Here is a 12,212-nt window from a genome sequence, read left to right on the forward strand (position 1 = left end):
TGGGCGGGATCCGGATATGAGATCCAGGTGGGTCTTGGATCCGACCTAGAAGTGTGATACAAATTTTCTATTGGGTTCCCTTGCAATTATTGAATTGGTTTTGGGATTCTGAAGTTTTTTTGTATTGGGTCAAGGACCCGAAATTATGGTATTTGTTCGAAAGGGATTGTATGCCAACACGGCCATATGTTCTGACACCCTTGGCTGACTTCCATCTTTTGATGGAAGATTGCCCTCTGTTCTTCTTCAAATTGACTTTTGTCCGTAGTGGTAAAATAGTGGTAAAATAGCGCTTGCGCTATTGCTATATTCCTATTTTCTTGTATTTTTGATGCATCTTATTTAGAAATCTTGTATCTTGAGATTTTTCTCAATTATCAATAAAGTCTGACCTCCTTCAACTGAAAAAAAAAAAAAATTAAATATCTTTGTAACCTAACACAAGAGCATCCTCTTTTTATTTTTTATTTTTAAAAAGAACACTCTTAGTATGATATTTTACATATATACCTACGTACACATAGTAACTCATTCTAAGAAAGTACGTCTAGCTAGAAAAGCTCTTAGATATATGTATAGATTTATATTTTCTAACAATTAAGTTCAACCAGAAAATTACTAGTTAAGTATTAACTCTGACAATCAGAAGACCCAAAAGTTTCTGCACCCCAGAACCGCACAACATGAACGTTGACACATTCCCGTACAATCCAAGCAGAACCAAGGACTGCGCCTCTCTTGTTACTAAGAAACAGCCACCACCTCTTTCCCGAATCATCGATCACACACAAATCCTACCCATCTTTAACGATAAAGCAGAAGGGTCCAAACTATTTATCAGAAAGAACATTACAAACCATATAAAAGCATCTTAATTCACCCGGGAAGCCGGGATTGTAAGATCCACCATCGCAGAATCTGCCAGAGCCTTCCAAACCGGCAATTATACACACACACACACACACATATATATACTATTATTAAGATAAGAGAGCTTACTCTTCAAGACTGAATTTTTTTACTAATTTAACCTTTATTTATAAAAAAACTATGAAATATAATTAATAAATAGGAATAATATAGTAAATTGTATAAAACAAAAGAATAAAAAAAAGCAGAAAATGTAGTAGTTATACGAGAAGTTTCTCCACTACCTTTAATTTCTCTCCACACACATAGTGAGTGGGCTCTGCTAGTATATCTTTAATATGACACATAACAGTTGAATGTAGGCAGACGTTGAAAACCCTAGAATCCTAAAACCGTACGTACTTGCTAGGAAGAGAGTAAACTGTTGGGACTTTGAACATCAAACAAATGCAAAATTTGTATTGGAACTTCCATAATCAATCAAATATGACAAAAGATTATTGTACGGGAAGTCCCTTATAAGTGATATTCCTCATGTGACATGTTAGAGCATGTTTAGCAATGCTAGCCATTTTTGAGTCAAATTTTAACCAATTAGCCAAAAAGTCATTTTGGCTAGCCACTTTAGAAATATGTCTGTATTAGTGCTCTCTATTTTAACTAATTTTTAGTTTATATTATTTTTTAAATGAAGATTAAATAGTTTAAATATATTTATAAATTATAAAAAATAACCCAAAAGGAATGTTTTAAATTATAGAGAGTCTCATCTCGCTCTCTATATTTAGGAGCAAGATAGCTAAAAGTTATAATGGAGAGCCACTTAGGAGTCTGGTGCAGCTGCTAAAATATATAAAAAGCTAAACATGCTCTCCAAAATAGTTAAGGAGCCAAAATAGAGAGTCTGCAATATCTTTAATAGCTCAAATTCGAATTTTTTGGCTGGAATTAACATGTTAATATATAGCTCATATTCGAATTCGAATTAACATTACCCTACATTAAGTCTGATACAATTGTTTGAAAAATGTAAAGAAAGAGTGGATAGGGATTGAAAAAAGAAAATTTAGTTGGAATAAGAATGGAATCCATTTAATGGATCCACTAAGAAAAAAGTGATAATATTACCTTACATATTCACATGAATGATGAATGTAATGAAGGTCAAATGTGCTGGCTTCATAAAAAATAAAAATAAAAATCTTATGAACACATATTTATCACATCAGTAATCTGTTACTTCATAAGTGTACCAAACAAAAACTACAACATATATATAACCCCACACTGCTTTGCTTATCTTCATGGCAAACCCCCCATCCCTTTCACTTCTTTCCAATTCACAGAAGCACACTGTTCTCTATTTCACAGATTCGATCCCATCCAAATGACACTAACAAATTTCACAGCTTTTGGTGGCATTCTGATCTCTTGCCTTTGTTAGGGCAGAACCCCCACGTGAACCCGATCACAGTGCACTGTTTTAGGGCAAAGGTAGGCCGTGCAAAAACACAGTACAGGGAGCGAGAGAAGTCAAACCCTAACGGATCGAAGATACTGTCTAAAACTTACTGAAATTGTGTCCTGCTTCTGAAGTTGACCCACGAACCACATTGATCGAAGTGTGGTCTATGTCAAATTTCTTACCTGACTCTTTGATCTTTCAATCCTTTCTACCCATCAAGAGTCGAAGATGGGTTAACTGCTTCAGATTATTGCCATGTGGTCCTTTCAGCAAACCAAATTATTGCTTGGGAAAGAGATTACGATGCAATGCTTTAAAGAGTGAACAAACCGTAGAGATAGAGGGGATGAAATACAAAACTACCCTAGACATAATAATGTTCTTTTGAAAGACGATGTAGTGGATTATGAATTTGAAGTTTTGAACTGCACAAGGACCAAATTGGTGGTCTAGATTGACAAGTCGTCAATGTTACATACCAAATTGTATGGCAAGAACAAAATTATCATGCTTTACCAGTCCATTAATGGTGATCGATACCTTTTCTTTTTGGCCTTGATGAGGATACCAACATCTTCATCTTTATCTGTGTTCCCCAAGTTTAGAAGTTAACTTTGGAGTTGATGATTGTTCATGTTCCCTAGTGGAGCAATTGATGTAAAGCTTAATTTTTTTTCTGAACATTATTGAAAAAGTAAGAATCTCTGCAATTATACACTTTGAAGAGTAGGGTCTGTCAAAAGAGAAAAACCAAGAAAGCAAATCCCCAGATGAAAAATGATAGGTTAAACGGAAGTGTGAAATATCATGCTTGTATGTACAGTATTAATTTGTCTTTTGCTTGTGGGGTCATAAGGCTACAGAAGCATCTGGAGTCCTTGCAAAGCATCTTTAATTTCTTTCTCAAACTTTGACATATTCCAACCACGGAACCATCTGGGAGTTTACAGCTCTTCCAAATTGCACAAGGGCTGCCATATAGTGCCATTTGGTCATATATATTTGGTAGATACGGGAAAGTAAAAGAGCTAAAGGGATCATAATATATATGAAAAAAAGATAACTCAATCATTCACATGTAATTAAAACATCAATAATGTGGTAAAAGTACTACTGAATCAATTTGAACCATTTCACATCACAGACAACTGATCTAGGACACACCAACTCAGACTTGGAAGTTGCAAATACTACTGAATTCCTTGACATCACTCTCACTCCAAAAACCTATACTTGACTATATAATCACCAACTAATTCTTTCAGTGGTCGTTTTGAAGCAAATCTCAGTATAACCGGAAATTATAGACAACAAGCTGTTGAAATCATGGAACAACTACACAAACCTTTCCTAAATGAAGTATGAAGGCAATTCTTAGTGGTTTCCATTACTGTCATCTTGCTCTTTCTGCTCTTCCCAATGATACCGGAGGGTATAGATCATTGCAGAAATTAACCGAAAAATCAGAATCCCCATTGATGCTCCTTGTATCCCCATTAGAAAGAGCTTTGCTATGGAACTGATACTCCTCCATGAAATACCTCTGCATATTTTGACCATTGGAACTTCTCTTCTTCGCCATAATTGACTCTGTGAGATTCATGTAGCTTGGTTTGCACATATTACTTTCCTCTACCTTGGTAGCGTTGCTAGACGCTATAGTAGGTGATGCAGAAGTAAATGAAGTGGATGACGAGCTCTCGTCCTTTAGAAAATCAGAACTTGGAGTAGAAGATGAGCGAGTTATTGGACTCATTGATTGAGATGGCCTAGCAGAAATCCTGGTTGTGACAGTATTCCTTCGCACTTTCACTGAGTTCTGTTCTGAAGAAAATGGATAAAAGCCAGCAATGTCATCTCCACTTTTCCTGGAATTATGAAGATTCATCTCTGATGGCACAGTTTGGACCTCCTCCATCAGTCTATTTTCCCATGGCTTGGTCGCCATCCAATTTTCTAACCAGTTCCATTCAGAATTGTTATTGCCTACTCTTGGACTCTTAGTAACCTTTGCTGTCTTGTTAGTCCTGCTATATGGACTGGAACATGATCTTGGCCTCTGAAAAAACAAAATACTGAAGTTGCTTAAAATTCATTCAATAAAGCTAGATATGAGTCATATCCATTCAATAAACTTCACAATGTGAGAAACTAAAGCCTAGATGCGAGTCATATATCATAAACTTCACAATATTAGACAAACACTAGACCCCTATTCCCAAAAGCATTAGTTTTCAAAGAATAGGTCAACAATGTATGTTGGGCTAAACGATAAGTTACTGATAGAATTGTTTACTACTGTTCCTCACACGCAACCTTGCCTTGCACGTGGATAGCTAGGCAGACAAATAAAAGCAGTATAGGAGCAGCATCACTATGCTTCTTAATATGACAAATGATAAGTCGGTTATGGGGTTAAGAGGTTTCCCAACCCAATGCTTCCTAGAACCAGACTTTGATACCCAGTCAGACACTCGCTACTCCCCATAAGCTTAAGCTCTCAGGGAATGTGGGAATAATGTATACAAACTTGCAAACACATTCAACTGGACCATGTTTTCATACCAAAATGAAAACACAAAAAACAAAAAGGCCAAATTGTTACCTGTTGAGAGAGGGAGTATGCAATTGCTCGATCCCTCTTTATGTTTCCTCTTTGCCTCATTTGTAGCTTTGCTCTAACTTCACTCACTGTTCCTGGACTATCACACCATCCTTGCTGAGCGATGATGTAAACACAATAATGATACAAAAGATTAATCTACAACTTCATTAAAAGTTACTGATAAAATTGTCAAGAACTTAAGATAATATGCATAAACAAAGCGTAGAATGCAACAGAGTTGTGATAGTACCTCAGCCTGCTTAACGGGATCATCAGCTTGGGACTGACGTTCATCCAGTAAGTCTTGCGCAGCTTCTGAGGATCTCTGTGCTCGAACTCGAGTCTGAACTCGAACAAGTGCCTGCATGCACCTCAATGTAACAGCTGCTTGCTTCCTGACCCGCCTCCCACGAAATATAGCTTGAAGCCTTACTAATGCTTTCAAGGCCCTTAAAGCCTGCCTTGCCTGCACTCATCACATTAATGATTACCAAATGCAATTCAAAGAAATGAGAGAATTTTCCCACAGAAAGAAAAGAAATGAGAAAAGATTGAACATTTTGGTATATGCATCAAACAAATAGAATTCATGCCCCTCAAACTCAAAGTTCATGTTGTCTCATTCATTGGATGTATAGTAATCTAAACAAGCAAATTGTTGGATCCTATTTGGTTTTTCCTCTTCACTGCAAAGCTATGAGTCAGCCTCCAATTAAGTATAGCTTCAAATATCCACAAACCAAGCAGCTGAATTGCAAAAAGACCAAAAGTTATTGAAACCTAACATTAGTTTTATTCACTTCCCAATACATATCACATTTACTTCAGATGCTTCAGATTTCTTTCCTTCTGAGCTTTTCATTTCAAGACCAGCATCTAAGATTAATCACTCTAGTGCGTAAAAGCTCCGAAAACAGACCCATAAGCAAAAAAAAAAAAAAAGGCTTAAATCTGCTAAAACTTGTCAAGAGGAAATAAAATTGAAGTTATATATCAGACTTGATGAGCTTCAGAAAACCTTACGTGTGCTCATTTTAGCACCTAAACTAGATTCAGTAGAGCCAAATAGTTTGTGTCTTGGCAACCCCAATTCTAAAATAAGAAGTTTTCTTTAAAAGAAACTATAAAAGAAATGTCTTCGACACTCGGAGATCAATCTAGACAGAATTCAAATTCAGTAATGTCTTTGAGACTAAACAATAACAAGAACTCATGGTTATCTATATACAACAGTAACTAAATTAGTACTAATAATCACCAATTCTAAAAGGCTTAAAACTGCTAAAACTTGTCCAGAGGAAATAGAATGAAAGCTTTAATCACATTTAAAGAGCGTAAGAAAACTTCTGTCTTCTCCTTTAGTACATAGATTACTAACTATGTACCCAAAAAGTCGGTATCTTGGCAAATACCCACTTCGAAAATTCAAGTTTTCTTCAAAAGAAAAAGATATGTCTTTGACTCTCATAGATCAATCTACACAGTTCTGAACAGAAATTAACCAACTCCACAAACAAACAGGTACTCATAGAGAAATATAAACAGAGCTACTTACCAAGAATCCCCGAAACACGGTTTGGATCCGAATAGCAGCCCACTCTCGCTTGACTATCTTGAAATCTTTAGGCTGAGCCCGAAGCAGAGTAGCCATGGCAGCAGCCAACTCATGATCGACTACATTTGCAGAATCCAACAGCTCTGAACCAGCCACCTTCTTCACACCACCTTTACTCGAAGATCCTAACCCATCCGATGAACTCCTCCATAGCTTCCATTTCTTCTTGCTCTTCTCCTAAAACAATAAAAAACAGAGTCAAAACAGAGGAAACAGAGCAAAGTAGTAAAACAGAGGACGATGATGAAATGTTTGAGTTACTTGGTCAGTTGTTATGAGCTTTTTGGGATTGATGAGGGACTTGAGCCATTTTCCTGGAGTACCCATTTGGACAAAAAACAAACTAATAAACTTGAGTGGGTTGTGAAAAAGTGTTTCAGAGATTTGTTCTACTCTGAAAACTGAAGCAGAAGCAGAAGCACAGTGAGCCAAAAGAGAGAGTTGTCTCTCTGGGTTTTTTGGGATTGGGTTTTCAAGAATTTGGAGAACAGATCTATCTGTATGTGTGTGTTAGAGTATCGATCAAGGGGCCTCAGAAATCGATTATTTATTTTGGTAAAGGTTTTTAATAGTCATTTGAATTCGAAATTTGAAAAAAGTCAATTAAAGCTTGTAACGGCTAGATATGAAATAGGGTTTTAATATGCCGCTCCTTCATAAAACGACGACGTATGGACGAAGCTTCCGAACGGGTCAGTGGAAAATGTGGGTCCCCCGGGTCCGGTGGCAGGTCGGTTAAAGAGTCAAGTGCACCGGGTCGGGTACGGGCGTCCCTCCTGTACTAGAAACAGAAAGTAAAACTACATATATTCGTCCAGTTTGTAATTTTGGTACCAGAAAATCAAGTGCTATAGCTTTTAGGGTTTGACTGCCCTAAAGTTTGGGACTGCTTTTGATTTATAACTTGCAACTTAAACAAAGCCTATGTTACTTGCTCTCGACTTTAAATAAGTCTTCTGTTGCACTTTGAAGTAGACTTGAGAAGGAATTTCATGTGTTGTTGAATAGTCAATTTGGCCTTAGCCCTTAAGGCTTCTGTATAAAGAAAAGAGTACTAGAGATATATTTTGACCTAAAATACAATGTAACAAAAATCAAAACTTTTCTTCTCTTCTCTTCTTTTTCTTGAATCAAAGGTAATCACTTTGATTAGGAGACTACGTTACTTTGTCTGAATATTTTCAAATTTTGTACTTAATTTAAGAATATAATAAGCAAAATAAGTCCATAATTTCCGAGAGTGAATGTTTATCATTGACGCTTGATAAAAATGTGAGCAATATTGATCCACCTTGGTTTTGAAGAATTGTCAAATTCTAGAAATTGAGAGAGGGACAGAGGAATTGAACAAATTCAAAGGGTGTTATTTGAATTAAGAATACAATACAAGCATGGAAAGAGACTTTTGATACGTTATTAATATAATAGATACAAAGGAATAGGTCAAACTAACCCTGAAAAGTGTTTTTGTTTTTTTTTAAGTAGTGGGAAAGGTGCAGTGATTAGGTAGATGACCTCTAGGTCAAGAAAGAACCAACTAGGAAGTTATTCTAGGTAAGTCGATCGGTCCCTTTAAACCTTTGTACGTACCCTTATGCACAGTGGGGTTTAATCTAAGGAGGGAGTTAAATTATGCAATCTTCTGGGGCTAGGAAGTCCCATATATGCAAGTCTAGGTGATAAGTGGAACTTGGGACTAGGTCTTGGTGAAGGCACTGGGGTGTTATTGCTTGCAGTGCGTTCTGGTTTGATTCTTGGTGACAGATTGACTTGCTCAAGTGCCTGAAATTGCAGCCGTGTGGGGTAGTCTCTCACACATCCGATTCGAGGACCAGCTCCTGTAGTCCATTTGCAAGGCAATCCCCTTCCCGAGTCAAATTTTGGTGCTTCCACAATGTCTTGATTGTCATCACTTACTATGGAAGCGTCAATGGCACGCTCATTTTCATTAGTACTCTTCTCAATGTTTGCCGATGGGATATCCTCAAGGGTGCTCATATCTTTACTGGTAGATTCTGAAGGTGGAATATCATCATCTATAGGATGTTTCTGTACAGAATAAAGAACAAAGATAGGCTTAGTTTACATTGAAAAGAAGTTCCATTAATCCATGCATTATCAACTATCAAGCCTTGGCAATATGAAAGCTTAAGAATAATTACTTTGACATTTGTCAAGTCCACCTGTTGCTCCTCCAAGAAGCTAATGAACTCCAAAAAGTGCTCTTCTGTCGGGCGATAATGACCACTGTAGCACCATACAGCCTGCACAATATGAAGATTACAGGTGCAAAAATTAGTAGGAGAAAAAAAACATCTCAAGAAATGTAACGTCCATTTGGCAATGAATTTTGTCTGAATAATTAGAAGCGTATATACCTCAAGAACCCCATCAGAAGCAACTAATCTCCCCGCTGCAATTGTGGCACCTCCGGATAGAAAACTAGAGTGCTGGAAATAGCCTTTCTTCTTCTCCGCGACATACATAATCCTCGATGCACTGAGAACAAAGATCCATTTGGAACCCTCAGTAGTAGTCACAAGGCTGCCACTTTGTCTGTATACAAGCTTCCCACTTGCCACTATCACTTCATATGTTTCCCTCTCATTCTGTAATAGCAATGTAAGACATCATTTACCACACATCAAACCCACTACAGTTTTAAGATCCATACTCTGTATATTTTAGTACTCACCGGTCCAAGGTACTTGATGCATTGGCGTTGAAGATCCGCTCTTGGACACTTCTCAAGATTTTCTTCTTTACCATCTCCAACATCCAACCTACATTAATTTCAGGTGGAAAATCAGAAAGGTTACAAAAGATAAGCAATAACATTATGGTACAGAAAAATTGGATTTTGTAAAAACTGTACCAGTAGAAGAAAGGTTGAGAGCTCGCACTATTAAACCAGACATCATAATACAAGTGCAGATTATGTCCATATCGATGCCGTGGATCAATCTGTATGTCATAAGAGAAATGAAATGTTAAGGAAAATATTTAGTTAAATTATCAAGCAGTGAACCAAGTGTTCATACAAGCCAATCTCAGATTGGGTTTAAGTGTATATAATAAACCTGTCTCGCAAGTCACAATGCATTTGACACTTAATGGAATAATGGGATAAATATTCTTAATTGGAGCTTACAGCCTCAAGCCAATGTCTTAAAGCTAATTTCTGAGCCTTCTCATCCTTGGACAAACCCTTCCCAACCTACAATCACATATTCAACTTATTTAACACTCAATGACTAGAAAATAGCAGCTCTTACAAGAAGTTATAAATTTTGATTTAGTCAATCATTTTGGTCCATGGTCAAAGCACAATACAAAGACGCAAGTCGATTTTTAATAACATGTCTCCAAGAGGACTGATTGGGTCCAGAGTTTAATTGAATAACATTAAAATATTTTACAATCTTCAAAATCATGTCAAAGCCAAGTAACTTTTACTGCAAGTTATAGAAATTAAGATCACCTTGGCAGCTCTAGTCTTAGCCCTTGCCCATCTGGAAACTGCAGTTTCTGATTCAACAGATTCAAAGAATGAGACAGAGCTCCGCCTAAGTGCAGCAAAGTCTAATGCCTTCCACCTACAAAAATTAGAAGATAATATATGATTACAAGCATGTAATTATATGACTGAACTTTACTACAACAAGAACCAGAATGGAAAATGATAACAGAACAAACCATAGCTCCTCGACAACAACAGCACAATCTGCAAGGTTTCGTCTAGTTCGGTAACTCTTGTAAAATTTCTGCAGCTTGATTGCAGCTTCATCAAGCTCGCGTGGGGTCTGTGGAGAAACACAACCTTCTAGCTTGGGTAGCAAAGTTGAAGTATCGAGCTTTAGTTGTCCTGCTTTCCTTTTCTTGTAGCATACAGATTTTTCAAAAACCAATGTATCTAGGCCATCGGATCTGTTGGTGTTGCTTGAATTGGTGTTCTCAAAACTAACTGTTCTTGACATCACCTTCGTTCTCTTGGACACTAAACTGATAGATGTCATTGTCACCATTCTACAAGTTCTGTCAAAACAAAATGCATGTGCCTCAGAAATATGTGTTTGTATCATAAGAAAATCCACATTCAAGGTAGTGAATCTCATTATCTCCATTAAGATAGACTTAATAGTTTCTCCATGATACAAACTCATACTAAATACTATAACAAGATAAACTAGGAATCTCCGTTTCTCTGTGAAAGCCCTTTAGAGACAAACAGCTAGTTAAGTAAAAGAGTTCAAGATGAAGACTGCTCACCTCAATATGAAAACTGATCGATGTCTCCCAATCTGAAGCAATAAGCTGGTTTGAGTAGTACCTCGATCTAATCAGATTCTCTGCCTTAAATACTACACAACCTCTCGAAACAGTGACAATGAAGGGTATTGAAATTGAAGTTGACTAGTTGGTAGTAGGTACCTTCTAACACGTATTTAGATTTAGACTAAGATTGCAGAAACTAGAAGAGGCAGCCTGGAAATTAAGTTTTTCCCATTAAACGGGTTTTTCTGAATGGAAAAAGGAAAGACGGCTTTGATTTTAACAACCCACGAGGAGAGGAGAGGTTTGATTCTTGAACTTGAAGGCTTCAAAGTTTCATAGATTAATTCTTGTATATATTTACGTGTATAAAAAGTACATATATTATCATTTAATTCCCTACTTATTGGCAACACATGCAGATAGAAAGAGGAAGAGGCTAGGGGGTCAAACGTATATATAATTATAAATATATAACGTTAACCTTAATCTGAAAATTCTAGTAATACTTGTCAAGAAAGTGTTCAATGGTTCCAATAGAGATGTACAGATGGAGATAGAGACAACGTCAAAGCCTGTGAGTCATGACAAGGTTCAAATCCCAAGTCTTGACTCACGAGTCACGACTGGTTCAGGTCCGAAACCTTTCACTCAGATTTTGTTTCCGTACAGATATATATATATATATATATATATATACACACACACACAGTCCGTCTATACACACACACACACACAGTCCGTCTACACACACACACACACACAGTCCGTCTACACACACACACACACACAGTCCGTCTACACACACACACACACACAGTCCGTCTACACACACACACACACACATGTACAGTCCGTCTCAAGAACGGACTAAGGAACGGATTTTCATATTTTGACCACTTTTCGATTACATATTTATATCTTAACCGTTCAGTTTTTAGGTTCCAATGTATAGATCACTTTTGCAAAATTTCAGCCAAATTGATGATCGTTAAGGCATCCAAAACTGCAATTTACCATTATAAACACGAACGGTTCAGGTTGGACAGATTTGATTCTTTCATTGATTTAATCAAGTTCGATACCTTAGCGATTATCAAATTGGCTAAAAATATGCAGAAGTGATCTATACATTAAGACCTAAAAACTGAACGGTTAAGATGTGAATATATGATAAAAAAATGATCAAAATATAGAAATTCATTCCTTAGCTAAGGAACGGACCTCCGTTCCTGAACAAAATATATATATATATATATATATCACCTATTAACTAGGCACTGGCCCTGCTTCAAAAAACAAAACTAAGCATTGGCCCCAGAAAGGAAAAGTAATGCTCATGTGTCTTTGTAGCCGCGTCTTTTTATTTTCTTTGGTCCGTCTTA

The 12,212-nt window shown here is 36.8% G+C and overlaps 2 protein-coding genes across 2 annotated transcripts; both read right to left on the minus strand.

The window, feature by feature from the left end:
* Positions 1–3,406: 3,406 nt before the first annotated feature.
* On the minus strand, positions 3,407–7,080 carry LOC133741020 (protein IQ-DOMAIN 8-like). Its single transcript, XM_062168953.1, has 5 exons — positions 6,817–7,080; positions 6,496–6,732; positions 5,191–5,406; positions 4,941–5,054; positions 3,407–4,394 (listed from the first exon to the last, which is right to left on the minus strand). Exons 1-5 carry the CDS (start codon positions 6,880–6,882, stop codon positions 3,729–3,731), a joined length of 1,299 nt encoding a protein of 432 aa, XP_062024937.1. The 5' UTR covers positions 6,883–7,080; the 3' UTR covers positions 3,407–3,728.
* An 880-nt stretch (positions 7,081–7,960) lies between these two features.
* LOC133741026 (IQ domain-containing protein IQM1-like) lies at positions 7,961–10,580 on the minus strand. The gene is made up of 8 exons (XM_062168961.1): positions 10,252–10,580; positions 10,037–10,151; positions 9,707–9,772; positions 9,431–9,519; positions 9,251–9,338; positions 8,934–9,164; positions 8,718–8,819; positions 7,961–8,604 (listed from the first exon to the last, which is right to left on the minus strand). The coding sequence occupies exons 1-8, from the start codon at positions 10,578–10,580 to the stop codon at positions 8,164–8,166; spliced, it is 1,461 nt and encodes a 486-aa protein (XP_062024945.1). The 3' UTR covers positions 7,961–8,163.
* Positions 10,581–12,212: the final 1,632 nt, after the last annotated feature.

The sequence above is a fragment of the Rosa rugosa genome, chromosome 1, assembly GCF_958449725.1.
Source record: "Rosa rugosa chromosome 1, drRosRugo1.1, whole genome shotgun sequence".
Classification (NCBI taxonomy): Eukaryota; Viridiplantae; Streptophyta; class Magnoliopsida; order Rosales; family Rosaceae; genus Rosa; species Rosa rugosa.

Bases quoted from the DNA above. Each gene is read 5' to 3' on its own strand.
- LOC133741020 (XM_062168953.1), bottom strand. From the start codon at position 6,882: ATGGGTACTCCAGGAAAATGGCTCAAGTCCCTCATCAATCCCAAAAAG. The intron at 6,733-6,816 runs GTAACTCAAACA...TTATTGTTTTAG, and splicing joins AGCTCATAACAACTGACCAA to GAGAAGAGCAAGAAGAAATG. The intron at 4,395-4,940 runs GTAACAATTTGG...TTGTTTTTTCAG, and splicing joins CATACTCCCTCTCTCAACAG to AGGCCAAGATCATGTTCCAG.
- LOC133741026 (XM_062168961.1), bottom strand. From the start codon at position 10,580: ATGGTGACAATGACATCTATCAGTTTAGTGTCCAAGAGAACGAAGGTG. The intron at 9,773-10,036 runs GTGATCTTAATT...ATGTGATTGTAG, and splicing joins CTAAGACTAGAGCTGCCAAG to GTTGGGAAGGGTTTGTCCAA. The intron at 8,820-8,933 runs GTATATACGCTT...CATATTGTGCAG, and splicing joins CTTCTGATGGGGTTCTTGAG to GCTGTATGGTGCTACAGTGG.